This window comes from Nyctibius grandis, chromosome 15 (assembly GCF_013368605.1).
Source record: "Nyctibius grandis isolate bNycGra1 chromosome 15, bNycGra1.pri, whole genome shotgun sequence".
Taxonomy (NCBI): Eukaryota; Metazoa; Chordata; class Aves; order Nyctibiiformes; family Nyctibiidae; genus Nyctibius; species Nyctibius grandis.
The window spans coordinates 3,236,684-3,263,521 of record NC_090672.1 but is presented as its reverse complement, the minus strand read 5'-3'; the positions used below and the strand labels follow the sequence as shown (position 1 = coordinate 3,263,521).

The window sequence follows — 26,838 nt, the reverse complement described above, 5'->3', positions numbered from 1 at the left end:
ATGCAGCCCGGCCCGCCCGCGGGCACATGGGGCAGCGCTTGAACCGCTGCCTCGATGTCCCCGTGGCGCTCCCGCCGCTGAGGCGGAGGCTCCTGCTGCTCTTCATCATGTTCTTCCTCTGGCTCTACATGTTTTACTCTTGCGCCGGCTCCTGCTCCGGGTTGGCGACCCGCGGTTCTCCCGCACCTCCCCGCGCAGCTCCGCCGCTTCCCCAGCTGCCACCGGGGGAACCGGGCGAGGAGAACAGCCTGGAGGAGCAACGGGCAGCGCCCGACGCCGCCAGCCCCATCTCCACCTTCTTCAACGGCTCCGGTACCAAGCGGCTGCCGCAGGCCATCATCATCGGCGTGAAGAAGGGCGGGACGCGGGCGCTGCTGGAGTTCCTGCGGGTGCACCCCGACGTCCGCGCCGTCGGCGCCGAGCCCCACTTCTTCGACCGCAACTACGAGCGGGGACTCGCCTGGTACAGGTAAAGCCGCCTGCACCGCGGGGGTGTGAGGGGAGCCTGCACCGCGGGGGTGTGAGGGGAGGTGGGGGAGTCCCCCCGTCCTGCCCCGCTCGGTGCGGGAGGGTGCGCGGCGGCCGGAGCGGAGCGGGGCTGTGCGGTGCGGGGAGCGCCCGGGCCGGGCTCGGGAGCAGGTCGGGGCAGCGCCCGGGACGACATGTCGATGTTCCGCTAAATACACCCCCAAAAAAGAAACCCCTAAAGAGGAAAAAAAAAAATAATGAAAAGAAGGGGAAAAAAAAGAAAAAAAAAAAAACCAAACCCTGCTCGGAACTTGCTTTCCCCGTTAGTCCCGAGCGGCGGCTGGGTGTTTGCAGGCTTTACGCTAGCCAAACCGTATTTAATCTTTAAATAAAGGTTAAATAGTAATATAATTTTTTTAAACACTTTTTATCTCGTTGCGCTTCCAGAGGGCTTTTGCTGGAGCGGGTATTTTCCTTTCAGTTTGCGGTATTGCTGAACCCCCTTCGGCTCGGGCACAGGGCTGGGCAGTGCCCGGCACAGGCACCTTTTGGGGGGGTTTGACCCGTTCTGGGAGCGCAGCGGCAGCTCCGCGTTAGGGAGAAAACTTCCTCGATCGCTTTTTCTCCGTTAACTTTCTCCTACCGCCCTAATCAGCTTTATAGCTGATAAATTGCTCAGGCTTGCGATTTGCAGCCCGGCGCTGGGGATGAGGTAGGGGTGTGGGGTGTGATGGTGTAACGCGCGCTTTGGGGACGGGACGGGACTTTTTTGGGCTGTAGGAGAAAATTATAAATTACGGGATTGTATCCTGCGAGGGTGGGTGTAGAAGAGAGATTTTTGCAAGGAACGAGCCCTGTGCGCGCTGTCTGTGTGCGGGTGGGCTTGGAGAGCAGGAGCCGGTGGGTGCGGAGGAGAAGCGCGGTGCTCCTCAGCCTCGGTGGGACCCGTGTGCGGGGCCGAACCGCCTTTAAGTTCCTTTCCATCCTTTTATGCTTGAAGTTCCTTTATCAAGAATATTTTGAATATGCTGAGTGCTTGCAGGAATGCGAAAGGAGGAGAGATGGAAACTTTGAAGCTAGATGGGAGCTGGGAAGTTCTGTGTTTTAACCACTTTGTAGTCTTGAAACTCCCACCCCAGAAGTCCGATTAGGTTTATGTCTCTTGATGTAGTGTTGCCATCCCTCAGCAGTTAGTGAATGAATGCGGGATAAGATCTGGAGAGGAGGAAGTCGTTTTTGAAAGCACTTTCGTTTTATGAAATTCTAGAATTTTGGTGGAGGGTGCAGCGTGTCGTCCCGTAGCGACCAAGATGAAATCGTCATAAATTCAGTTGGTTTAAAAATAAAATAAATATTACTCTCGCATTTTGAAAGGAGAACTTGCATATAACAGAGCAGGAGACCTGTCAGGATTTATTAGCAAAATGGTGTTGTACGTGTTGAACTCTGTTTTTAATTAGGCACCTAAATTAGACCATAAAATGGTTGATTAATCTTTTACAAGTAAGAGGTGGAAGGGGAGAAGGAGAGAATAATGCTTATGATTACATTAATGTTATCCCAGATGCAGTGGGCGAAAGTCAATATTTGAAGGTTACATGTTATTTTTAAATTTGGAGACTCTGGCATCAAAGTTGCATGTAACTTCTTAAAGTTTCAACTTATCAGCTGCTTAATTTTAAGCAGGGCCCTATCCCTGCAGACACACCGCTGCATTATTAAATAGGAGCTTTGCAAAAGGGGTGTTTTAACTGAAACAGTCTTCAGGTCTGAAGGGTGACGCTCCCAAGCAGCGAGCGTAAGTGATGCTGAAGGTCTTGAAATCACTCGGGTACGATTCACCCTGAGGATCCGAGCGTGTCTGTCTGTGGGGCTGCGACCTGGATCGATTTGGGGTGGGTGGGGGGGAAGACTAAATGATGCAAAATATATAAGGGGAGGATGTATTTGCTCAAATCAACAGACACGTCGTTTGGTAGCTGTGCATTATTTCTAACTTCAATTTGAATTAGATGCAGAAGTTCGTTCCTATAAATTTCAGCGATAGAAATCAGATACTGTATAACTCAAAACTCCCACTGACTGTCGTGAATCTTGGCTTCTCAGCGCTCCTCAAGAGCATGCTTATTTCTTCAAGCCCTAATGAGGCTTTTATTTATTATCTTAATGTCAATAAGGAGATGCGTTTGTATTTTCTTGTTAATGGCCCAATAAAATCACATTAAAAATGCTATAAAATATCGGCTGTGCCAGCCGTCGCACAGTGAGCTGGGCGAGCCGCCTCTCTGGTTTTCAGATGCTTTTGCACAAATTGACTGAAGTTTGGGACTGGGGGAGTTACTCGTGTCCTCAACACCCCGTCCTTGCAGTTTAAATGCGATTGCCTGGCTTTGAAAAGATGAAGATGCAATTTTTGACCCACGTCTCATTGAAAGTAGATTTTATTCGACTGGCTTCTGGCTGAATTTGGTCCTGTCAGGAGTTTTTGTTTGTTTAAGTTGTTCCTGCCATATAACGAAGTGTTCCAATGTAAGGTTTTTTTCCAGATTTCTGAGGGGCAGAAGGCATCACAAATTTGCTTATTTAGCTTGTGGGAGGCTTATATTTTGGGGTATTTGTGATTAATCCTATTTATGTTAACTGTTTTCATCTATAGAAAATAACTTTTGAAGGAGGGAACACAAACTTTTGTTCTTGCTCTGTTTTCTGTCAAGTGAAATGAAATCTGGGTTGTTTTTTTTTCTTTTGTGTGGAAGGCAAAACAGCATCAAGTGGGGCTGACCGCCGTTCCTGAAAAGCAGAGGGAAAAGAAGGGAAAAAAAATGAATTGATTTTTTGATAGTGAGATAACTTCTGTACGCACATTGCAGGGTTCCCCCCGGTAACAAATACAGCATGTTAACTGCTTCAAGTGAAAATATGTACCATGACAGGGGAGAAACGGGATCCAGCCACTATTGCAAACTAATTTTAAGTAGCGCCTGGAATTTTGGGGTAATAAAGAAGTTTCCTCTTCGCAGCAGAGAGGAGCTCGGCTCCGCAGCCTGTGCGTGCCTGTGTCCGTCTGCCTGGACGAGCAGCCTGCCTGCAGCCCGCTGGGACGTTGGTGTTTTCTTAGGGGTTTACTGTATGGGTTGGGGAGGAAAAATCGTTTCTTGCAAGCCTACAAAATCAGTTGTTGAGTTTTGTTTTGTTTTTTAATTTCCTTTATTTCATGCGACAGTGATGCGTTTTTAAATGTACTAGGGACTTGGAAGCCTTTTGTCCTGTAATTAACGTAAGGTAAGAGATCAAGTTATTAGTGTTGTGGTTTGGTTTGTTTTTTTGTTTTTTTGTTTTTTCTTTTTGATGATTTTAGGCCCAGTGGGCTGTAGTACCCTGTCCCTCCAGCCGTGGGCTGAGTGTTCCCAGCCCCACTCAACATCACTGATTTATATTACGAGTCTGTAGCCCTCTGCTAGGAAGCCCCGTGCCGTGGCTGTACCGGCTGTAATCTCAGTAGCCGTGCTAGCCCGGGCGCCTCTGCCTCTAGCAGCACAGAGGGGAGACCTCTTCTTCTTTTTCCTATTTTTTGGGGGGGAGAGGAAATCCTTAAAAACACTGCGGCTTCATCTTCCCACTATTGCCAAGCTGCCTTAATTCCTTCTCCGTGCTGAGGCTGTGGGTGGTTTGGGGCAGCAGGATCAGGCCCAGTTGCCTGGTGCTGTGCAATGAACAGCCTCAAGCATGCGTTTCTTAGACTCCCCAATCACCTAAATAAGCACTGGGGACCTTAATGGGCAAAGTGCTGCTTCACGGCAATTCCTGAATTGGGACAAATGTACTCATTTTTTAAAAAAATTATTTCTTTTTCCCCAGGAGCCCCTTTTTTGCCCCAAGGAGCGTGTGGGGGTGTGAGCAGTGCAGTGCTGATGCTTGCAACGGGCCAGGCTGGGAGCAGGGGAAGGATAAGGTGATCACGGTTGAAAGTCCAGAGGTGAAAGCCCTGCTGAACCAAGGACGGATCTTGAGCAAGGCAGGATTTTGCCCCTGCATTTGGCCGTTCTCTCTAAATCCCGACTTCACAGCGGTAGTCAGGGTTTAATACCTGCTGCTTAATTGCCACTGTGCTTTGCAGGCTCCCGAGCCAGGCAAGGATCCGGCAGCGTGGAGGTGTCGGCGTGGGCACAGCCAGGTGCTCACAAAACCCAACATGTTGTTTCTGCTGGGTGTCACAAGGTTTGTTGGCCCTGGGAAGTTTGGGAATGGTCTTGGTTCTCCCAACTGAACTTTGGGTGCAAATGACCATGTCTGAGCAAAGACTGATTCCTCCAGCACGTTCCCGTGAGCTGCATTTGACTGGAGCGAGCGTATCCTAAAGGATACGGGGGTGGCTTTGCCAGGCAGATTTCTCATTGAGATTTTTGTAAAAAAATAATTGAAAATCAACTATTGACCTTGCTCAAGTGAGCCAGGACTTTTAATGGTCACCTTGACACGCGCACAGCATTCAGTGCCCCCTTGGCCCTTCCAGCAGCTCCCCAAGACGTTGCCGTAGCCGCTGTGCAGAGTTTAGAAGAAAATGGCCCCAAAAAAGAAGGGCTGGGCTGCTATAATCAGTCAGCAAGGCCCTTGTGTTTGCATGGGATCATTCCTTTAGATCTGAGGAGGGTTGAGTTGTTCAAACAGATGGCAAAGATTATTCGTGTTGCTGGGGTTTCAGCGCGCTGCTCCGTTTCAAGCATGTTGCCCGATATGACGCACGTGACAAGTTCTTCCCAGCACGACGCTGGGGAGGGGGGGACGACATTGTCTGCCGTGCTCGGGTTTCATGGCCTCACCTGTTGAGCTGCTGAACTTTTCAAAGTTGACCATGCATTGGGGGTGACTTATTTGGATGGTGGATCTGCCTGGCTAATCGCGTTAGCGCAGCACGGCGCGGCGTGCCGGGGAACGTTGTGCTCCTTCTTGGCATGAAAATGATGGGAATGAAACCCCATGGGCTCGACTCTGCGTTTGGGAATTATTCTATTTTTTTCTTTTCAAGTGGGCCATGGCAAATGTCTGTAACACACACCGCGCTTTGGATACCTCAAGGCGCTTCCAGTGAAGGCTTTGTTTTTAAAAGCATCCAGCAAGCCCCGGATGCGGTGGCTATAAAAACTCTACCCAAACCGCCATTCTTTTGAGCTGTATTTCCGACCTGGCTTGATCCTGGACTTGTCTTACCATCAGGCCTCACTTGCTAAACTGCCCTGTCTGCTTGAGCCTGGGTTTGGTGCTATTAATCCATCCCAAGTCGGAAGAAGTCTAATTTAGTGATCACTCAGCATGAGCGTTCATGTCTTCTGCTGGTGTGGCCATGGCTGATCAATGGGTTCAGGGGATAATGAATTGGCCAGGGCTGTGCAGGATGGTCAACATATGGGCTCAAAGAACAACAAATAGCAGGGCACGTTATTTCAGTGGTGTAATTAGGGGTCAGGGGCTATCGGCTGCTACCTGTTGTCACCATGTGGTGTGTGAGGAGGGGCTGGAGGAGAGGCTGCTCCTTTGGTTTGTGAAATGACTAAGTGCTGTGCTGGGTCCTGACTTGCTGCTCATGACTGTACCGGGGCTTGCCCACGCCGTTGCAATTTCAGGTCTTTCAGCAGTTTGCTGTGTTTCTTAATTAGCTCGCGAGAAACGCCATGTGCTTTCTAAAGGAGCTCAGCCCAGCGGCCACCATCAGCGGCAGCCGGAAGGCAACTGAGTAAATGAACCTTATCTTGACTTTCTTAATGGAAACAAGGGCTCCCATAATGAAACTTATTGATTATCAGCAGGCCCAGAGGGGAGGTGGGGTTAACTCAGGGCAGGGGTTTGCTGGTGGCGTAGCGTTGCCGTTAGGGAGTTCCTCCTGGACTGGAGGTGGTTGCAAGGTGCTCACAAACAAGTCTGGAAGGGCATCACATTGTGCCATGGGTCAGGCAAGGGGAGGAAGCCAAGGTCAGGAGCACAATCCCTCTGTCTTGAGCATCTTTCTGCCTGGGGATTGTGGGGACTGCTCAGACGTCATGTGCAGTAGACCTTGGTTCATTCATAAAAGTGATGGGAAGGAGAAAACCTCTCCTGGTGCCACATTGGCTTCAAGCATTCCCCATGGTGGTTTTCCTCTTTGTAATAGCTCTGAAGATGGAGGAGGAAAGTGGAGTCAGTGATAGGATTTGGCAAGTGACATCCTCGTACTGTGAGGAGGTGAGGTCTGTTGAGGGGCACCTGGGAAGCTGTGAGCTGGCTACCTTGGCTGCTGACCTGCAAGACCTTGCATCCCAGCTCTGCAACCACATGTGCTCCTATCTCAGGAGTCAGTCCGAGAGGCTCAGATACTTGGGTGGGTGGGGCTTTAGGTGATGCTGGTGGGAGTGTTAGAGGAAAATAGGTGTAGAAGTGCTGCTGGCAGAGGACCTCACACTGATTTCAAGTAAACAAATAATTCACTTTTTAAAATTTCTGCTGTTGAAGTAAGTGAGCATGGCAGCACCCTGTCATGTGGTGGGTAGCAGGGAAGAAGAGAACTTTATTTAAAGAAAAATAACGCCATGTTCTGCTGAATGTTTTACATCTGCTTTAGCCTTCTCAGAAGCACCCTGGAACTAGCATGATGCAAAAATCTATTTTGTTTTCTCCTCTCCCTACAGAAAAGGGATGGAGAAAGAACGTCCCTGCTGAGGGATGCTGTGACTTAGCGCTGGCTTCAAGGGAGTCTTGGCACTTTATGGCAGCAGAGGATCTGGCCCAGAATTTAATGTGCAGCTGGTCTCGGATGCCAGGCCACGCGTGGCTAACACTGCTCTCGATGTGGCTTCGTGCAGCAGTGCCCAAGGGGCTGGGCTCTGCTGACCCTCGCTGGGGGGAGATGTCCTCCCTCCTAAGGACACCCTATTGCCTCCGGTACCCAATCCTGGTGGCACAGCGGGCAGCTCTTCCTGAGGAAAGTGGGAATTGTGCAGGGGCTTTTATTTTATATGCCAATGTGTAATATTAGAGGTGGACGTAATATTTTTATACATCCCTTGCTGAATGTGAATGCAAGGCTGAATAAATCCTTTGTTGCTACAACCATGGTCCAGCAGTACCGAGTGTGGCCGGAGTGAAAACACCGATTCTCTTTAAAAAAAAAAAAAATGTCCTTTGCACGTGGGAAGCTGGCTCTGATGAGGAGCCGAGCCTTCAGCAGCGTGCTGGTGGCCAGGACCCCAAACTTCACCGTGTTTAATACAGTTTGAAGCCCTGCCTGGGGGGGGGCTTCAGGATCAGGCCCTCAGCACGTGTCTGTGTGACTCTGAGTGCCAAAGGTGTTTCCCCAGAAGCCAAAATCTGTTACAACGGTTAACTTTAAAGCTGCCAGACGAGCCCCAAGCTCATGGCCTGTCTCAGGTATTTAATGGAAACTTGTCTTAAAACTTGAAAGCCTGCGGAGTACAAGCGAGCGGCGTGTGGAGGCGTAGGAAATCTTTAGAAAACTGCTGATTTGGTGAAAGAGTGGTTAAACGCAGGAAAAGCAGAATACGCTGGCGTTATGCTGAGGTTAAATCGCGTTAGTACCTTTGGTTGGGAGCGGGGCCTGTCCGGGTGCGGCCGGGCCAGGCGATGCTGCGGCTCTGTGCAAAGACCTTCCCGTCACTAGGGGGAGGACAAAACCCCGGCGTTTTGTTAATAAAGTGCTTTGCTGCTTCATTGAGCTATTAAATATTTGTTTAAAAACTGGCAGGGCCTGCAGCTTCGGCGTGCCGTCGGTTTGTGTTTTTTTTTTTTTTTTTATAGGTGTATTAGGCTTGGAATGGGAGCAGGAGGTGCTGGAGTAACCGGCAGGTGGGTCCCAGCTCTTGGGTCCCAGCGGGGGCTGTACAGGGTCCTCGGCTGGTTTATACGTGGGGCTGGGAACGCTGCTGCTAAATGTGAATTGCAGAGGGACCCCGTGGCTTTGCTCTGCCCCGTGTCTCAGCGTGTCGGGGTGAAGGCGATGCCCGATGCCGAACCTCTCTGCTCCGAACCGCCTGTACCCACCTCTGGTGCCGTGTTCAGCGATCGGAGCCGGTCCCTGTGAGCACCGGGGCTGTCCCCATCTTCTGCAGGTGGGCTGGGACGGGGGGAGCTCCCGAAGGTCTCACCCAGGAGCAGCGGGGCGGTGGGCTTCGTGGGTGTCTGTGAACATCCCTGAGCATCTGCCCTGGCTGCACCATGGCTGGACTGAGCAAACTGAGCTGCTCAGGAGCCAAACAGCCTGAGCATCGCCCCTTCTCGAGGAAGGGCTTAGCAAAGTCCAGCTCGTTCCATCTTCCCCAGTGCTGAACTTGTTGCAACTTAACACAAAGCTCGTAGCGCTTTTTTTTTTTTTTTTTTTTTGCTTTTTGATTTCCCTCTCGAGCTGGTCTGGCAGCTCATGAGCCTTGGGCTGTCTGCGTGGCGTTTTGACAAGCAGAGGGAATAGCTAATAGGGGCTGTTGAGCAGCGAACGAAGCCTTGGGAGAAGATATCAGCCTTGCCAAAGCAGAAGTGGAATAGCCGGTTGGGGTTTGCTGCAAGCCGAGAGGGGCTGGGAGCTGCTGCCTGCTCCGAAGCCTCTTACCGACGGGCTGGCGCTGCCCAGGTAGCCAGGCGTGCGGAGGAGCCTCCTGCCCCGCGCGCGGGGAGCGTCCCGGTGTCCCGGCACACACCGGCGCCTTGGCCGGTCGCCCTGGCTGCACCGTGGCTGCTGGCTGCCCCCAGAGATGATTTCAAGGTCACAATGCTAAATGCAGTGTAATAATTAATTAAGCTATATATAAACGGCAAGCTCATATGGTCCTAAAGAAGATTAAGAGCCCGGGAGTTTCCTCTCACCCGCCTTCCTCCCCACGGTCTTCTCCTTCCTTGGCTCCTCTGCGGGTGAGCCCTGCGGTGTCGCACGCTCGGCCGTCCCAGCAAGGCTTACCAGTTGGGTTAAGCAGCTGCACAGCTGGGTCTGGACCCAAAAATGACAGGAACAAAGCAACGCCTGCGCTGGGGGACTCCCCAGCTCACCCAGTTCCCCCATGAAACCCAGTCCTCTTCTTACTGGTGCTGGAGGAAAGGACATGTGCAGCATCTCTACTCTCCCCTTGGGAATCACTTCACCCTGTATCTGTGCCCAATACTGGGAATAGCCTAGTACTGGGAATAGCTGCTGGGCTTTGCCTTCAGCAACAGGCACTTGGAGACTCCTGTTGCTTCAAGGCTCAGTATAGCAATAGCTGAGCTGTGTAATTTCTTTAACCCCACTTTGGTGTGGGGTTAAAACCTCTCCAGAAAGCACGTTTGTATGGGATTTGCAGCATGGAGGTGGAAGAATAAGCTGGGCTGGGTTTCTTGGAGGAGCTACAGCAGCTTAAAGTTTGTAATGAGGCTTGAGACTAGAGCCAAACAAATACTTGCCTGACAACTCCTGTGGAGTTGAGGTTTGTATGGTATCAAAACTGTTGCTTAATTATTTATTTTTTTTTTTTACTCTTTTGTATCTGTCCAAAACTGGTCAAAACTCACTTGCTGCAAACCCCAAAAGTAAAAAAAAATTAGGGATTAGGTTTAGTTTAAACTCCAGGTTACTTTTAATGTAGCTGCAGAAACACCCCAGGAAAATTAAAAAGCGTGTTTCTTAATCAAGTGGAGGTGATGTGCGCTGTCGGATGTTGGTACTTGGAGAAGGGCAGAGCAGCTTCCAGATCAGTCCAGGTTTTGCAGCTGGGGCACGTGAATGCCACGAACCCATCAGCAAAGTCTCATCATTGGCTTTGCACAGCAAAATCCTTGGGAAACCAGACAGGCCCCATGGCCAGCTCCGGGAGGAGCTGGGGAGTGAGCATTGACACTGCTGGTACTTGCTCTGGGACTTCTGCTGCTGCTTCTTGGGCCATCTTCTCATGTGTGTCCAGTTGACCAAGGGCCACCATCAGGGATGGGGGCTGGTGGGAAGAGGTGCCTGGGGTTGATGGGCTCTGGGTGAGAGGTTGCGTTTGGGTAACTTGGGTTGCTCATCTCCAGCTCCCTGGCTCTCGGAGGCAGGGCTGGCTTCTCTCGGTTTCCAAGTGCCAGGCTGTATCTACATCCAGGAGATGGAGGCAGAGAGAAAAGGCTTTGTGAGAGCTCACAATGGAGTCCTGAATCTGTTCAGACCCAGTTGGAGGGGGCTGGGCTGTCTCTTTGGGAACCCAAGGGTGTAGAGATCAAAGGGGTGGGTGAGTCAATTACAATTCACATTTGGTTCATCCATATGTTTGTGTATTTGAAAGGCTTCAATGGTAACCCATTTTATATCTCTTATGCCCATTGATTTGTTAATCTGACACTTGGTTTCATCTGAATAACAATAGCTCTCATTCAGACTCCTCAGTGTTCAGGGAAAAGTCATTTCACTTGGGTTGTGCTCCAAGGCCTTAGCAGACCAGCCCACTCTGCTCTTTATGTAGAAGGGCTTGAAGGACTACGGGTTAATTCAGCCCCGTTGTCAGGGCTCTGGAAGGAAATCTGCTTTCGATGGAAACAGGGTGGGATGCTGAAGGTTGGTGCTGGGTTTTGGCACGTCTGGTTTTGCTCTATGAGGTCCTTTCTGGTTGGCACCGTAGCCATGGACCTGGCATTGCAGCCTGTGGGGTGTGAAGAGGTGGGCAGGGTTACGAAGAAAGACAACCCAAGTAGCCAGAAGTGGAAAGCGAGTGTGGAGAGCCCTCTTAAATACAGCCTGAGCGAGTGTGCTGGACTAGATCAAATCATTGGTATGGCGATGTGGAGTCTCTAATTACGTGAATACCTTTTTAATTAGAAACAGTGCTTTGCATCTGTTGTACTTGCAGCAGAGCATCTCCACCAGCTGAGCCTGCTCTTTAAAGAGCTCTTGACTGTATTTCGTTGACTGTTTATGACCACGTCATGATCCCACGTAATGACTGGGGCAGGAGGGGAGTCTGCAGACAGACCTGCTCCTTCATGTTTCCCTAATTGGTGCCTGTCTCCCTCCTTCGCTGGGAGTTTCACTCCTTCCCAAGGCTGGTGTGGTTCCTTCTGCTCTACCCTGAGTCCTGCAGCATCCGTGGGGACCCACCTTGGGACATGGTGGCACCACAAACCCATAGCTTGATTGCCTCAATGGGCATGCTAGGTTTTGTCCTGGAACTTAATTTTCTTTTCTTTGATGTTTGGTGTGGGCGATGAGGAGAGACTGGGGAGGGTCATACTGGCCTGAATGGAGATGTTGGGGGAAAAAAATCCCATTCCGGTCCGATGTGTCTCACTCACTGCTCTGGTTTGTTTACCATGGAGCGATCTTAATTTCAAGTGCTACTCCTTTATGACTGTAAATCACAAATCCATTAGCAAAGGAGTTGAGGTGACAATCCCATTTGTGTTAAAATGCATTGAGGGATCAGTACTGAGAGGATCATGGGTGTATTAATTTGCCAGGCCTTTTGTTCCAGCAGGTGGCAAATATAGCTCATCCCAACGAGGGACACACTGACTGGGCCAGTGTCCAGATTACCACCAGTTCGGGTTGTGGTTAGTGCTGCCCCTCCCTTGCTGGAAAGGAAGCAGAAGACCTTTGGAAATGAATTGAGTGGCTCAGCTTGGAATGAAGTCTAAACCAATTTTAAATTCTCAACCCCCTCAATGGGATGCTCAGGGTAATGAGCAGCCACCTGGCAAGTATGGGACATGCTAGCTTGGTTGGGCACCTTCCCATGTAACTGGTCCTCCTCTGATGAGTTTGTTTTTCACTGCTATTACTGGCCACCAGGAAGGTGACCTGTCCTCTGATGGTCCCCTTCTCTTTCAGACACTCGAGGAGGAACCTCAGTGCTGCACGGTTACATGGCTGGTTTGGGTGTTGCTGAAGAGGCAGGTGGAGTCATGCAGCAGGGCTTGGGCAGCAGCTCACTGGCATCATTGGCCTGTGTCAGGAACACACATGCATTATCAAAAAGGGCAGGGAAAAATCGTAACTTTCTTTTTCCCATAGTGAAAATGGAAAGCTGGCAGCTTCCTGAGCTGTCGTTTCGAAGGCCTCTGCTGTTCAGGTGATGCTGGTGGCCCACAGGATCCCTTTAGGTGCAGAAGGTGGATTCCTGGAGATCCTATGTGATTTTTTTGAAGCCCTGTAGCTGTATATCTGCCTCAAGGCTTGTTTCAAGCCTACCCTGGCCCTGCCGCCCCGAGAGCTTCCTTCCTATCTGCTGCGGAGGAGCTAGTGGGCTGCAGCTCAGCCGTCACGTAGAAGATGCTCCGAGGACTGTCGGTGCCTGGAGGAAAGCGCTGCTGGGTGAATAAAACAGTTTCCCTGTTCCCCTCCACGCTGTGCTGTCCCCACAGTGAGGAAGAGGAGCTGGAGCAGAGCTGTCACGTGGCTGCTGCTGGCACCTGTCCCTTTTGGGGCTCTTAAGCCAGCACAGTGGTTTGAGCCCTGCTTGGGCATGTCTTACCCCGAGGGCAGACGAATCGCCGGGGATGCTCCCCCGGCATCGGTCACGGACTGAGGGGTGCGAGCTGGGGTGTCGCTCAGGGCAGAAAGGGGCTCTGGGGCTTATCGGGGTTTTGTTCGGTGGCTGTTGACTTGTGCGACGTTTGGTTTGGGGTTGGCTCTTTGGTTTGTGGGTTGTGTTTTGTTTTTTTTTTTTTTCCCTCTTTTCTAACAACATCAGAGCAGGTGAAACATGGTGTCTCGGCAGTGCCCCAGAAAGACAATGTGGGAGGGGTGCTGAAGTTCATCTCCTTGTGGTCCTGTCCTGGGTGGAAACTTGTTAGGTGCTTCTGAACCTTCAGCCTTGGTGTACCGGGATTGGCCACCCATGTCCAGCTGCTTTTGGTGGTTAGAGAGAGGCTGCTGCAGTGGTCACTGCTGCATGCTTATTTAACCAGAAAGTTGATTTATAACTGTAAAAATCCATATCCATATAACCCCTACGGACTGCTGGCCTAAAACAGACTCGAGGAGGAGTTGCTTCTCTTGAATCAAGCTCTTTTCTGGGAAACTTCTGCCTAATTGCAGCATGGCCACAGAAACACTGCAGCGATGTGTAGCTGCCGTACAGATGACTAGGGGGCACATGAAGTGACCATCTCCCCCTGCATTAGATGCACAAGACGTGCCCTTTGGGTCCAAACTGAGATGTACTCTGCTCACTGGGCTCCCCACCACTAGCACATGGCATAATGGGTCCCTGGAGAAGGGCCTTGAAGAGCAGGTGCTGTAGGTGTGAGGCTGATGGGATAACCTCCCATGGGCTACCTGGACTAGGAATAGTAGCCTTCTGGTGTCCTAGCCAGGGGCAGGAGCCCCGGGGTGCTCCAGAGTGACAGGTCATGGGTAACAGGGTGTCCTGTGCAGGGTCCAGCCCCACAGCGCATCCCTTCGGGGGAGCCAGGAGGATGCTCTGCTCCATGTGCAGTGATGGGTGGTTTGGCTCTTGGATGAGTCGTGATGCTACTTGGTTTGGGCATCTAATTCTTGAAACACCTGGTGCTTCTGGGACACCAGCTGAAAGCTGGCAATCTGTACGCAGTCTGCAGTGCTGGCTCCATGCACCTCAACGCCCGCTTCTGCCTCCTCCATGTCCCAGTTCCCCACGTCCATGGGGTTTCTCCCTATGGAGATTTCTCTTTTTGCTGCAAGGAAGCATTTTCCAAAGACCTGTGAGGAGGAGGGATGTCTAAAAGACCAGTGAGTAGCAGTGCCTATGGGGTTTTAACATCTTTGAGAGGGTTAGTGCCGTTGCTAGAAATTAAGAGAGCAAATTGGTGGGAGCAGTTTGGGGCTATGGACTCTGTGCTGGGCTGGTGGGTATGTTGCTGATGGCTGAACAGCGCTGGCACTTGCTGGTGCTGCGTAGATGGTTGTGACTGAGCCTTGATGGCAGGGAAGGGGCTACTGCATCCAGCTCTGGGTTTCTCAGCACAGGAAGGACATGGATCTGTTGGAGCGGGTTCAGAGGAGGCCACCAAAATGATCAGAGGGATGGAGCACCTCTCCTGTGAGGAAAGGCTGAGACGGTTGGGGTTGTTCAGCCTGGAGAAGAGAAGGCTCCAGGGACACCTTATTGTGGCCTTTTGGTACTTAAAGGGGGCCTATGAGAAAGATGGGGACATCTAGCAGGGCCTGTTGTGATAGGACAAGGGGTCATGGTTTTAAAGTAAAAGTGGGGAGGTTTAGACTAGATATAAGGAAGAAACTTTTTACAGTGAGGGTGGTGAAACACTGGCACAGAGAGGTGGTAGATGCCCCATCCCTGGAAACATTCAAGGTCAGGCTGGACGGGTCTCTGAGCGACCTGATCTAGTTGAAGATGTCCCTGCTCATTGCAGGAGGGTTGGATTAGATGACCTTTAAAGGTCCCTTCAACCCAAACCATTCTGTGATTCCAAGGCGCAAGAGGGAAGAGCCTCTGGAAGAGGCTGCCATGCAAGCAGTGGGCATCGGTGACACTTGGACATGACCGAGCTGTTGCTGCATTGCAAAAGAGCTGACAGCAACTGGTGGGCTTTGTGGTGGGAGTTATGGGAACAGCCCCCTTGTTCTCCTGGAGCTGAAGCCAAACCTCTGAGACTGAGGTCTCTGGGGTTGACTGAAGCCAAGTGACAGCCATGATGGCCCCACATCCTCTGCCCTAGGGGACACTTCTGTCACCTGCATGTGCCACAGCTGTGTTTTGGATGTTCCACCAACTATCATTTCTTTATCTGCCTGCTCTGAGCCAGCAAAAGCCTTGCAACAGCCATGTTTTGGGTTTTGCCTTTTTCATTTTCCACAGTTTAGCTGGTAACTCCAGACTTTGATTCTCTTGCTTTGCCTTTTTTTTTTTTTTTTTTTTTTTTTGGATGAGGACATTACTTCTGTGATTGCAGCTGCTAGGCCAGTCCAACATCTCTGATACAAGGATGTGTTAAACCAGCAGCCTCTGCAAGAGGCTCCAAGAGCAGAACTTCATCTTGCAATGAATCCATAAGTGGATCTACCAAATGTTTGTGTAGCTGGACACATAACGTTAACTCAAGGCTATAAATTTTTGAGGGAAGAGAAGTGGCTGGTCCTTCTAATTGTGATAGAGTAAGAGGCAGAGGCAGCCTGGAGAGTTTATTTTTCCCCAGGAGTGAGTTGTGAGCACTGAAATCTCTGCAGATGCCTAAAATTCTTCCTCTTTCCTCCCTTTCAGGTTGTTGTCTGTTTAATTTATAGAGAAAAATGTTTCTATCACTTTGCAATAAACTCTTGGACACGGTAAAAGTAACCTTAGCTTGTTCTAGACCTGCGCTGGTGCAACTGTGGAGTAGCTGCTGGCTTACATCCATGCCAAGCAGAGCTGAGCTACCTGCTTCTGGTGGAGGTGGTGAGGACTTATACTGGTGGTCTTCAGGTGCCAGAAGAGAGGGAAGGAGATTACACTGGTGCGACTGGGGCACTCCTGCAGGGATAAATTCCAGTTAACCACTCCAGTGGAGCGTGCTAAGAGGTGACACGGCGCAGGAGTAAGATACACAGCTTGGCCCTGTGATCTGCTGGAAAAAAGTCTTTAGTCCCAGTTTGCCAGTTAGCTCAGTCATGTTTCCTGTGGGTTTAGGGTTTTTTTTACCCCCTTTAAATCATGAGTTTTCGCAGAACTGCTTCTCCCTGTTCTTTTAAACAAAACCAATCTTTTTTTCCTTTTTTTGGAGGGGGGGAACTGGAGGCAGATTAGTGTAATCTCACATGACTCGACCAGTGGGCAGTGAAGTCCGGTGATGCTGGGCGATATTCTGAAGAACTCACCCATAAACAGCAATTAGCTTTTAATCACGGCGCTGCTCCCGGCCCCAGTGCCCGCAGGAACAGCACCGGGGGCTCTTTGTCGGCCCGAGCGGCACCGGAGGGACCCGTGGCAATGAAAGGGACCCGGGGGTGACCAGGAGGAATGAGATGCTCATTTCAGCCCCACCCCCTTACTGTGCTCAGAAGCTCTGATTTTCAGAGCAAAGCACTATTGAAGCATCCGGACAATGGAGACCAAATCCTTCTGGGGGAGGGGAGGCGCTGGCAATTGCATCTTTTGTTGCTTTTACTTCTTTACTTGTCTTTGGCCTCCTCCATTCCACCCCTCCAAGAAATCCACATAGATGATAATGCAATCACTTTATTGGGACTTCGCTAATAGGATTATAATTATTACTGGAGATGAACTGGAGTGAATAGAATGTTTACCACTTCATCTTAAATTATTGTAAATCCCTCCAAAGCAGCCCTTTGATATGTAAAGTGCTGCTCTTCTCCCCCCAGTAAAGATAATTATTTAGTGGAAGTTCAGAGCTTTTAAGTATGATGGGGGACAGAAAGAGGCTTCGGTGTTTACATAAAGAGGAGGGTCTATATAATGAACTGGTGGAGTTGATGAATATCTTGCCTGGCTCCAGCAAAGGAGGAGGGAAGGTTCTTACTGAGCAGTTTGTAACATCTCAGGCTGTTGTTGGGGGAAGAGGGAAGGAAATAATTGGAAACTTGGCCCTTCCTAGTCCAAAGAAAGCCTGTGTTCAGTCAGTGCATGAGTCCACCTGGTGACAGCGGCAACATTTTGGGTTTGTTCTTTAGGGCTGGAGGAATTTCTGTTTGAGGAATGATGAAGTAGGCTGGGAGACCTCAGCCTGGCAGAGAGATGTCTTGGGGGAAGATATGGTACTCTACAAAGTCAGAGCTGGGCTGGAGCTAGAGGGAGGGATGGACTGGTGTCATGGTGTAAGGACTGGGGCTATGGCATGAGGTCAGGAGCTGGTGCACAACGGGCAAAGCAAGGACCCAGGGCAGACTGTGCACGTGGAGGGTCTGCGTGGGTTCAGGAGGAACCTGGGCAAGGGCTTGGAAGAGAGGTTGATAGAGGGTTATTAGGTAAACAAACTGCATCAGGCCCAGGAAAGCCCCTGAGCTGAATTTGGGTGGAGGCTGGGAGAGTGGTGGGGGGCAGGGGCTGCTGCTTGCCCTACTCTTGCTCTGCTCTAGTCCTCCTGTGGCCAGGGTTGGAGATCCCTGGGCCACAGGGGCTTTGGCCTGAAGGAGAGGGCTGCACCCTGCAAGTGTGTCCACGTGAGCATCTGCACGCAAGAGACATTTCTCCCGAGCTTTCAGGCTGGTCCCATGCCCTTGGGATGCATGCCATGCGTGGAGCACCAGCTCTGGGGTGGGAAGGGGGATTGCTCCAGCCGCCTTCAAGACCAACTTCACGCCTTTGCAGCCATCGCCAAGGACGGGCACGTCCCAGGAGTGACAGCTGCGTCACCCATCGGTCTCAAAGGAGTCTTTGTGGCTCTTTGGCCTTTTTATTATGCTCTCTGGTGAAAGCCCAGACCCCATCCCCATGCAGACAAGACTCCCATCAAATGTTTCTGCTGCTGTTTTTCCTCCCCTGTAGGCTGCAGCTCTACAGTGCACCGTACATGGCACTTAGTTATACATGGCAGCAGCCCCGCGAGGGATAACGTGTCATTATCTTGGTTATGAGCCTGTGCTTCTAATTAAGCCACTTAAACCCATGAGGCGGGGGGGGTGTTTGGGAGGGAGGTGGGTTTTGGGTGGCACGGGGTGGAAGGCAGCCTTTGCTGCAGAGGCTGCTTCTGCTCATCACACCGATTGCTGTTCCCGGAGGGACAAACCCTCCATGTTTTGTGCGTGGCTCAGGCCCTGCTTCGTCCGGGTCGGGTGCTCAGATGCTGCTGCAAACCGTCTGCTCAGCTCTGTGGCTGCAGCTGGGTGAAGCACCCCATGTCCCTTGCCTGCAGCCCGGGGAGGGTCTAAGCTCCGTGGTGGCTCCTTGGGTCTGATCTGAATGCAGTGACTTTGGGGGAGGAGGATAAAGTCTTTTATCAAAAAAAAAAAAAAAAAAACCAAAAACCAAAACAAAACCCCAACCCCTCGTGGTTGCAGCAGCGCGTTGTCCCCTCCTCGAGGCACTGCTTGCTTTGCTTTGCCGGGGCCGTTTGGTTCGGCCCGGCTCTGCCTGCGTGGAGTGGGGACCAAAGGACCATCTGCCGATGCCCCACGTCTCCCTGCTCCCCCCAGCCTTTGATGGGATTTTATTATCCTCATCAAAGGAACTGAGATCAGACTCCACAGCCAGGCCGGAGCCTGTTCCTGTGGGGTATGTGGTGATGCCACCCGTGGCCACCGGCTCTTTGGCCCCATCGGAGCCCCGGAGCAGCTTCATGATGAGGAGCCTTCGCACGCTGTTACCCTCCTCTCCCTCTTAATCCCCAAACTCCCAACAGGTGAAGGGCACCTGGCAGATTTGGGGGCAGGGAGCAAGGAGAGTGAGAAAAACATTACTTTCAGGCCCACAGATTTTTTTTTTTCCCCCCCCTCTCCCTACTTCTTTACCTACCCCTTCCTCACCCCCAACGTTCATTAATTCCCGTCATCTGGTTTGTGTAAACGTCGTGGCGAGCGTTTGACGGAGCTGGATAGGGTTACACCCGTTTCAAAAAGGCCGAGGCTGGTTCCCAGCCGTTCCCTTTTATTGTTGTATAATTTGCCAACCCAAACAATGGGCTCCCGCTCGAGACAAAGGCACACATGTTGCCCTTACTGCTGATCGTAAAGAGGAGAGGCTGCGCGCTATCGTACGGGTCCTTGGTGCAACGGCAGCCCGGGCTGGGGAAAATTTTGGTGAGAAAAATGTGATATGTATCAAATAATAAACCAGCAAGTGCTCCCAGCCCCAAAGAGGAATTTGCTATGGCCTCTTCTCGCTCTGTTTCTTCCTCCTCCATCTTCCTCCTTCCCCCATCTGGAGCTGCTGCCACCAGAAAGCAGAGTCAAAGCCAAGTGGGTAATTTTGAAGCCTATTGACCTTGATGCTGGTGGCAGGCTCCGTGATGGAATTAAAACACTTTATTACTTTAACAGTCTTTCCCTGAGCTTGTCAGGTTCTTGCTTTTAAGGAGTATTTCTGGGGTTTGATGATGTTGTGATCAGCACTGTGGAGAAGAGGGGCAGGTGGGGTCGGGATGGGTCCGATGTAGTGGCCCTGGGAGCTGAGCTGGTGATGCTGGTGACGCTCTGGGTTTTTGCTTCCCAGAACATTGCAGAGCTCTCGCTCGCTGTCAGGTGCCAGTACAGGGCTACAAGCGTGTGGTTTTAATCCATCCCTTGGCTGCTCTGATCACCACTGTACGTTTTTCCTGCTTTCTGACAGCAACATGCTGTCTCGGAGACTGGGACAACTGGGTATCGCCTTGGCAGAGCGGGTGGGCTGGAAGGCAAAGCTGCCAGCAGTGGAGATGCCACCTCCATCCTTTCCTGGTGTCTTTCACCACAGGGTAAAAGGGGTGTAGACACCCCTTTCCTGGGTGTCTACAGCTCTTTTTCAAGATACTAGATTTAGCTCACTTGTCCTAAATTTATTTACTGGGACAGGGGAGGAGAGGAAGAGGCAGAGAAACAGGGGGATTTAAAATGAGAATTGGCTGTGCAGGGTGGGAGTGGCAGTCAAGCCCTCCTCAGAAGTGTTTGATTTAAGGCAGCGGACAGGCAGACTGTGGTTTGAAACCAGTCTTTGGCTTTGGTGGGATCCTGACTGGAGCAGAGCTGAGCGGGACTGTGCTGGGATGGGGACAGGGGACCATGGAGGTAGAACAGGAGAGGGTGCAGCAGGCTGGAGAGCATCAGCGTGGGAGGGGACGAGGCTTCAACCTGCCTCATCTTCTGCATTTGTTTCCTTTAAAGCACCGAATTGTACCATGTTCCGGGTCATGCTGCCTGGGCTTGGTGTCACCTCACGTTTTCAAACTCCTTGTCGTGAGTCTGGAGGCTAAAAATCTGTCTCCTTCCAGGATGGGAGAGCTTTTGTGTCTACTTCTTCCATTTCTGTTCACCTTCTCACCATAAGCTTTCAATCTAATCTGTGTGGTTTCTTAGACAGACTTTTGGGAGGATTTGGGGGCACTTTCCCCTGAAACAGCCAGGTTGCCAAAATATGGTTTTCTGGGAAGAAATCACTTTTTGTCTTCTTGAAACAGCAGTCAGGAATTTGGGTAGAAACAGTCCAGAAATAGGTTGGATGCCCTGCTTGTGCACCACTGAGCGGCAAAGCAAATGGTTCTGGATTACAGGCCTGAACTCTGCATGAATGTGGCTGATGTCCAAATAGTTTGACTTGCTTTTTCTCCCCTTTCCCCTATTTTCCTTGCTTCTAAGGAACAGCCGTGGGGGGGGAAAGTCTAGAAATTCTGCACCAAAGGCAATTCTTGCTGTATCTGCTGGCAGAGCTGCTGTGGGGACTCTGCACCTCGTAGCTGCATCCCGATACTACAGCATTTTATCCTGACCCTGACAATGCTTCTCTTGTTTTCACAATACCCTGTACCAGCTGTCCATCTCCTTTAGGACATGGACATCCCATCCTTGGAGGGGGAAACTGAGGCAGCTCAGAGGATTGAGCGAGGGGGGTGGTCCGGAGCAGAGAGGTTTGGGACTGAAAGGTGCTGTTGCTGCAGCATGGGGCACCCCGATTTTAACAATTCCCAGTGGGACTTCAGCTCTTGAGCATGCTGGGGTGAGGGGAACATCTCCGACAGTGATGCTGGGTGGCTCTGGGTGCTGGGTAGGAATAGAGCCAGCATGAAACCCTCCCTGTGAAGGAAGACTCATCATCCGCTCGGCTCCGGGACTCCTGTTCAGCAGCAGGAGCACCTGAGCCTGCCGGGTCTTGGCTGGGCAGTGTGATGGTGACCTCTTTGCAGGCAGATGGCTGGGGACAGTCATCTTCACAGCCCTCCTGGGCTGACCCGCACCACAGGGCTTCGGGCTCCGGGAGACCCCGGAGGGGTTTATCCCAGCGGGTGTTTGGGGATGGCAGGAGGTGTGGGGGGTGACCGACAGACGTCCCTGGGGCTACAATCAGCAATGACTGCCGTGCTCTGCGCTGTGTGCGGGTCTGTCCTACCTGTGGCAAATAACTCAGCAACAGGTTGTGGAGGTCCCCTCGACCCCCCCTGGCCTGTGGCCCCTCACCATTCCTCCTTGAGAAGTGGCAGCAGATTAGCCCCGAGCCCCTCTGTGCAGACAAAAGCTGCCACAAAGGGCATTAGGCTTCAGGATTGGATTACCGTGTGGCCACCTGTCATCCCCACTTTGTAAATTTATCTCACTCTGGGTCCGGTTTTCACATTGGAGAAATTTGCACTTAAAAAAATATATATAATTCCCCCCCAGTGCCTCTCCAAGCAGCAGCCTGGTGGAGTTCGTTTTAGCATCCCTTCTTATTCCAGGCTTCAGAGCTGCGTGGGGCTGGGGATTAGGGTTGTTTGAATAAAGAGTGCCTTTATTACATTAGTCTAAGTGGTTAATAGGTAAAGTAGGCCAATCCATCTTTAGACTAAGCCTATCACTTCGCCTACGAAGGGTGCAGGCTTCACTGAGGGAATATTCATTAAAGGAAAAGCTTTTCCTCTGTCCCTCTTGACACGTTAATAGCTCAGGGTTAGGGGCTCTGCTCTCTGCCTGCGGAAAATTCATAGCCGTGCTCACGCAGCAGCTCCCTCCTCTCACTGGGACCCCCGTGCTGCCGGCAGCTCTACCGAGGTCAGCAGTGCGGTGCTGAGCCCTGCCGGTGCTTTTCTGGCTGGGCTCGGTGGGAAACAAGGGATGCCGGGAGTCTGCGGGTGCTCCTCATCCTCGCTTTCCTCTTCCACGCTCAGAAAGTAGGTGCCTCGTCCTTCCCAGGCAGGGATGCAGGGAGAGGGTTCAAACGACGGGTGAAGGCAGGGCTTCGGTGCTGGGACTCTCTGCTGTGGGGTGTTCTCAAGGCCAAAAGTATTCGTGGGTTTGAAAGGATTAGACAGTTCATAGTCACTATGAAATGGGATGATTTGGATGCAGATGCTGACTCCAGAGGACTTTGAACTCCAGGTTGCCAGAAGGCAGGAGGATAACAAGGCAGGAGGGATTGCTTGCCAAGCTTTTCATACTATCTTCATTTTCCGCTACAGCCCTCAGTGGTGTCTCCATCCAGCCCTGTCCCGACTGGTGCAGCAGCTTTTGTCCAACGGCTCAGCTGAGCTCCCCGTTTCCCACAGCCTGACTCCCTTTATTGTCTCCCTTTCCTCTCCCATACGGACAGTGGTGGTAGCTGCACCTCTGCCATTCTTATCTTGCACCAAACAGTGCTGACAGAAGCTGCCCAGGTCTCTAATGTGCCTGTGGAGCTTCCATGGAAATAAAGGACTCCACAGCTGTCACGAGCTGCCCCAGGGCTGAGCTGTACACGCACCATTGAGCTGAATGTGTGTTTCTGCTGTTACTTTCACCCAAAGGGGTTGCATCCTGACAGGACACGGTGGCTACATCTCTTCTGACCATTACAGCTTCTCTTTCCCCTCCTTCTGCGATGGCTGTCGTTTAGTGCAGCCCTTGCTGTCTTGGAGCCCCAGGAGCCGATGTGTTCAGAGCTGGAGGCTGGTCCTACTTCCACCAACGCGTACATCCGACGTGTTGTGTTGGAGCTGCAGTGCTCTACGTGGGCCAAGTTGCCCTTCTCCAGTTGTGGTTTAAATGGGAATAAACCCTTCTTGGTGACTTTTCCACCTGTGTGAGTTCAGACCAGCCAACTTACCGGTTCCTCCTGTCCCTGAGGCTCTGTTGTCTCTGGCTGCCAGAATGACGATTGATGCCTCTATGGGAGATTACAGAAACCATAGGAAAGCTCCTCACAACGGACAGACCCGTGCAATAAAACTTTGCTTTCCTGGATGTGCTGCTGTCAGAGGTTCAAACCATATCCATGGGCCACAGTATTTGGCTTCACGTGCTGCTGTCTAGCTTTTATGCAGCCACTTTTCAAACAAGGCAGCATCTGAGACGATATTGAGGATCGTAGTTTTGGGCTATGCCCAGCACCTGTCTGGGTACAGTGAAGGAAGAGAGTGCTGGAGCTAGGGCTGAAGGCTGGTTTTGGTGGATTCAGTTCTCATTCTTGGGTTGAAGGCTCCATTTCTATCTCTGCTCATCTTAGCCTGTGCTGACCAAACGGGACAGCAGTAGCAGTGTCAATGATGCGCCTTGTCTTGCTTCTCTTGCTGTGATGGGTCACCAGCGAGATGTTCTGCAAATGCCAAGATTCAGGTCCTCTTTAAAAAAAAAAAAACAATTTGGGGGGGCCTAGACCTGCACAGAACTGAGTGCTCTCAGCTCTGTCAGAAACAAGACATGTTGGATGTCCTCAGCCACAAATCAAGTGTGTGGGTTCAGGTGCTGACTGGTCTACAGAGGGACTGACACTGGGCTGGTGGATGCCTCTTAGACGAAGAGTTGCTCCTTACTGTCTTCCACTCCTGTAGCGCACTCCTCTGTGTTTGTTGAAGCACTAATTAAGAGCCTGTGTTTCCCAACCAGATCGACTGACTCAGTACCTCCACCTCCAGCAATTTCCTCCTGTTTCACGGCCCAGCCCTACCCAATGCCTCTCTTGTGCAAGGAGATAAAAATAAGCCTTGCGTCATTCCCAGGAGACTGATAAATACTGACTGTAGTACTCCTGGGGGAGAAGCTGATCTCAAGGTGCAGGGCCCTGTACAACAAGCAATCTGATGGACCTGAAACCAAAGGGCTTCAGTGCAGCACGGCCATCCTGAGCACACCTTGGGAAGCAGTCTCCTCTCTAGGCAGGTCCCAGACCATTAAGGACTTTGTGGGTTGAAACCAACCTCTTAAATCAAGCTGGAAGGCGGTCGGTGGCCAGTGCAGGATGTAGAACTTGGATTTAATGTGGCAATAAAAAGAGACACCACTTAATGAGTAGACTGTCGAAATTCCCATCAGCCCACGATAGATTTAAGAGTTGCTCTCTGAGCATTATTGACTGGGTCTGTTCTGCGACGGCGTTACGGGTTTGCAGAGTTGGCCAGAAAGGCGAAGGATTAGTCAGAGTTTTATTCTGGTTACTGTTTCTTGGCACACGCTGGCTCCTGACTTCCAGAAGCTCTCGTGTCCCAGGTGTCTGGTAGACCATTGTGATTTTTGTCTGCATGTGAAACTCCACTTGTGTGACCTTGAAATTGTCGGACGTAGGGGTTGCCACCACCCTTGGGCATGGCTGGGGGTTTCCACAAGCTGATATCCCCTTCCTCCACAGTCCGGCTTGTCCATCGCCACCTCTCCCAGTGACCTGTGTGGAACTGGTATGGGGACCGTTTCCCACCATGGGGCTATGGAGAAGGGGCTTTCTGGGCAGCCCCGGAGCACACCTCACCTGTAGTGCATTGGTCATTGGGTGCCCCTTGCCAGTAAACACATTGCATGAAGTTAATGTCAGAAGCTGATAAAGTAAAATGCCAGGTACAGCGTGAGCTGAGTAGTAGTTGCATAAATAGCTACTGACCAACTTTCAGAGGCGTGTGATGATTTTTGATTCAGTCAGACCTCTCATTCCTGGTTTTCCTGTTATTTGGCCTCAGAACAGACGGGTCAATTTTTTTTGCCTTGGCTTCTTAATCGCGGCAGCCATTGGCTTTAGCCCAAATTATCAGTGGCTTTTTTAATTGCAAGAGCCCATGGTGATCTTTGCAGAAGCCTAAAAGTGGTAAGGGAGGAGGTGGCCATGGGGGAACAAACAGCCTCTGTGTGCAGTGCCGTGTGTCTGAGGCAAACGCTGTCTGAGGCTTGCAGATCACACACTGGCTGGTTATTGCTCTGTGCTGGGTGGATGCTTTGAAAACTTAATCAAGTTTTATAGCTTTAATTTTGTGGCAGACTCCCCTCTTGCCTTTTTTTTTTTTAACTGTCTCGCAGCCCAGAGCAAATGAGTCCCATTGGGTTATAAAAGGAAAGAATTGGCAAACGGTCTGAAATATTTAGGCTGGCCTAGTGAATGATAGGAAAAAATTACTCGTCCTGCTTTGTGCCGCTTCCATCACTTCTGCAAGCTCTCTAGTTTTTCCCCATCATGGTTAATTAGAAATAGCCAGGGAATAGGGTGGAATTGCTGAAGGATTTAGGTTTCAAGGGTGTTTTGTGAGGGTATGTCCTACTCATGAGCTGAGGTTGCATTCTGCATGGTCGTATCCTATATTCTGACCTGCTGTAGCCTGTGTGGCAGTGGAGAGGTTGTCCTCACTGGCTTCTGGACTGGGATGTGCTGAAGATGCCACCAGCAGCTCTTGATGCTCCTGCTAGTGTGTATTAGAGAACGAGTCTGCACAGCGATAGGGAATAGTAAAGCGATGGGTGAAGCTGGGTGCAAGAGGACCCCTGCAGTTGGGTGAGGTCCTGCACCAAATTGCACTCTCTGAATTGGGAAAGGTGTCATGTTTGGGATGCTAAGGGAAGGCAAGGTGGATGTGCTCTGGTGAGCTCCTGCTTTTCCACTGCACCGCTCTTCTCATTCCCCTGGGGAAAACGAGCTCTGGGCTGGGGCTGAGGGCTCTCTGGCATTGACCGGAGCCAGGACAGCTGTCTGGTGCCGCTCAGGACTCATCCTGACTGGTTGGGAGCCGGTGTGGTACGTGTAGCCACGCTCCGGTGCAGAGTGCAGCCCAGATAATCCACTCATGGATAAGTGGGAGATTACTCAGCTGGATTTCTAATAGCGACCTTTAATAATAATCCCCCCCTAATCCCTGGATCAATGGAAAATGGGTTTGGCTGTACAAGCTGAATGACCTGTGTAGGCATTTTAGGGAGAAAATTTCTTGTGTACTATATGTGAATATATAAATATATGTATATTTTTATTTCTGTTACCTGCTGATCTGACCTATGCATGTTTTACCCTCAGGGACCTCATGCCCAGGACCCTGGAGGGGCAGATCACCATGGAGAAGACCCCCAGCTACTTCGTCACCAAGGAGGCCCCAGCCCGCATCTCCTCCATGTCCAAGGGCACAAAGCTCATCGTGGTGGTGCGGGACCCCGTGACCAGAGCCATCTCGGACTACACCCAGACGCTCTCCAAGAAGCCCGACATCCCCACCTTTGAGAGCCTGACCTTCAAAAACAGGACTACGGGCCTGATCGACACCTCGTGGAGCGCCATCCAGATTGGCATCTACGCCAAGCACCTGGAGAACTGGCTCCTCTACTTCCCCATCGGGCAGATCCTCTTCGTCAGCGGGGAGAGGCTGATCAGTGACCCCGCGGGGGAGCTGGGCAGGGTCCAGGACTTTCTGGGCCTTAAGAGGATCATCACCGACAAACACTTCTACTTCAACAAAACCAAGGGGTTCCCGTGCCTGAAGAAGGCGGAAGGCAGCAGCAAACCCCACTGCCTGGGGAAGACAAAAGGCAGGACCCACCCCGACATAGACCAGGGGGTGGTGCAGAGACTGCGGGACTTCTACCGGCCCTTCAACATGAAGTTCTACCAGATGACGGGGCAGGACTTCGGCTGGGACTGA

The 26,838-nt window shown here is 51.3% G+C and overlaps 1 protein-coding gene across 1 annotated transcript; it reads left to right on the top strand.

The window, feature by feature from the left end:
• The first annotated feature begins 26 nt into the window (after positions 1-26).
• Positions 27-26,838, top strand: LOC137670541 (heparan sulfate glucosamine 3-O-sulfotransferase 3B1-like). Its single transcript, XM_068413444.1, has 2 exons — positions 27-469; positions 26,220-26,838. Exons 1-2 carry the CDS (start codon positions 27-29, stop codon positions 26,836-26,838), a joined length of 1,062 nt encoding a protein of 353 aa, XP_068269545.1.

What these genes read in the sequence shown, in the direction of transcription:
- LOC137670541 (XM_068413444.1), top strand. Translation starts at nt 27, where the DNA reads ATGGGGCAGCGCTTGAACCGCTGCCTCGATGTCCCCGTGGCGCTCCCG. An exon ending in CGGGGACTCGCCTGGTACAG is followed by an intron (nt 470 to 26,219) that starts GTAAAGCCGCCT and finishes TTTTACCCTCAG; the next exon opens with GGACCTCATGCCCAGGACCC.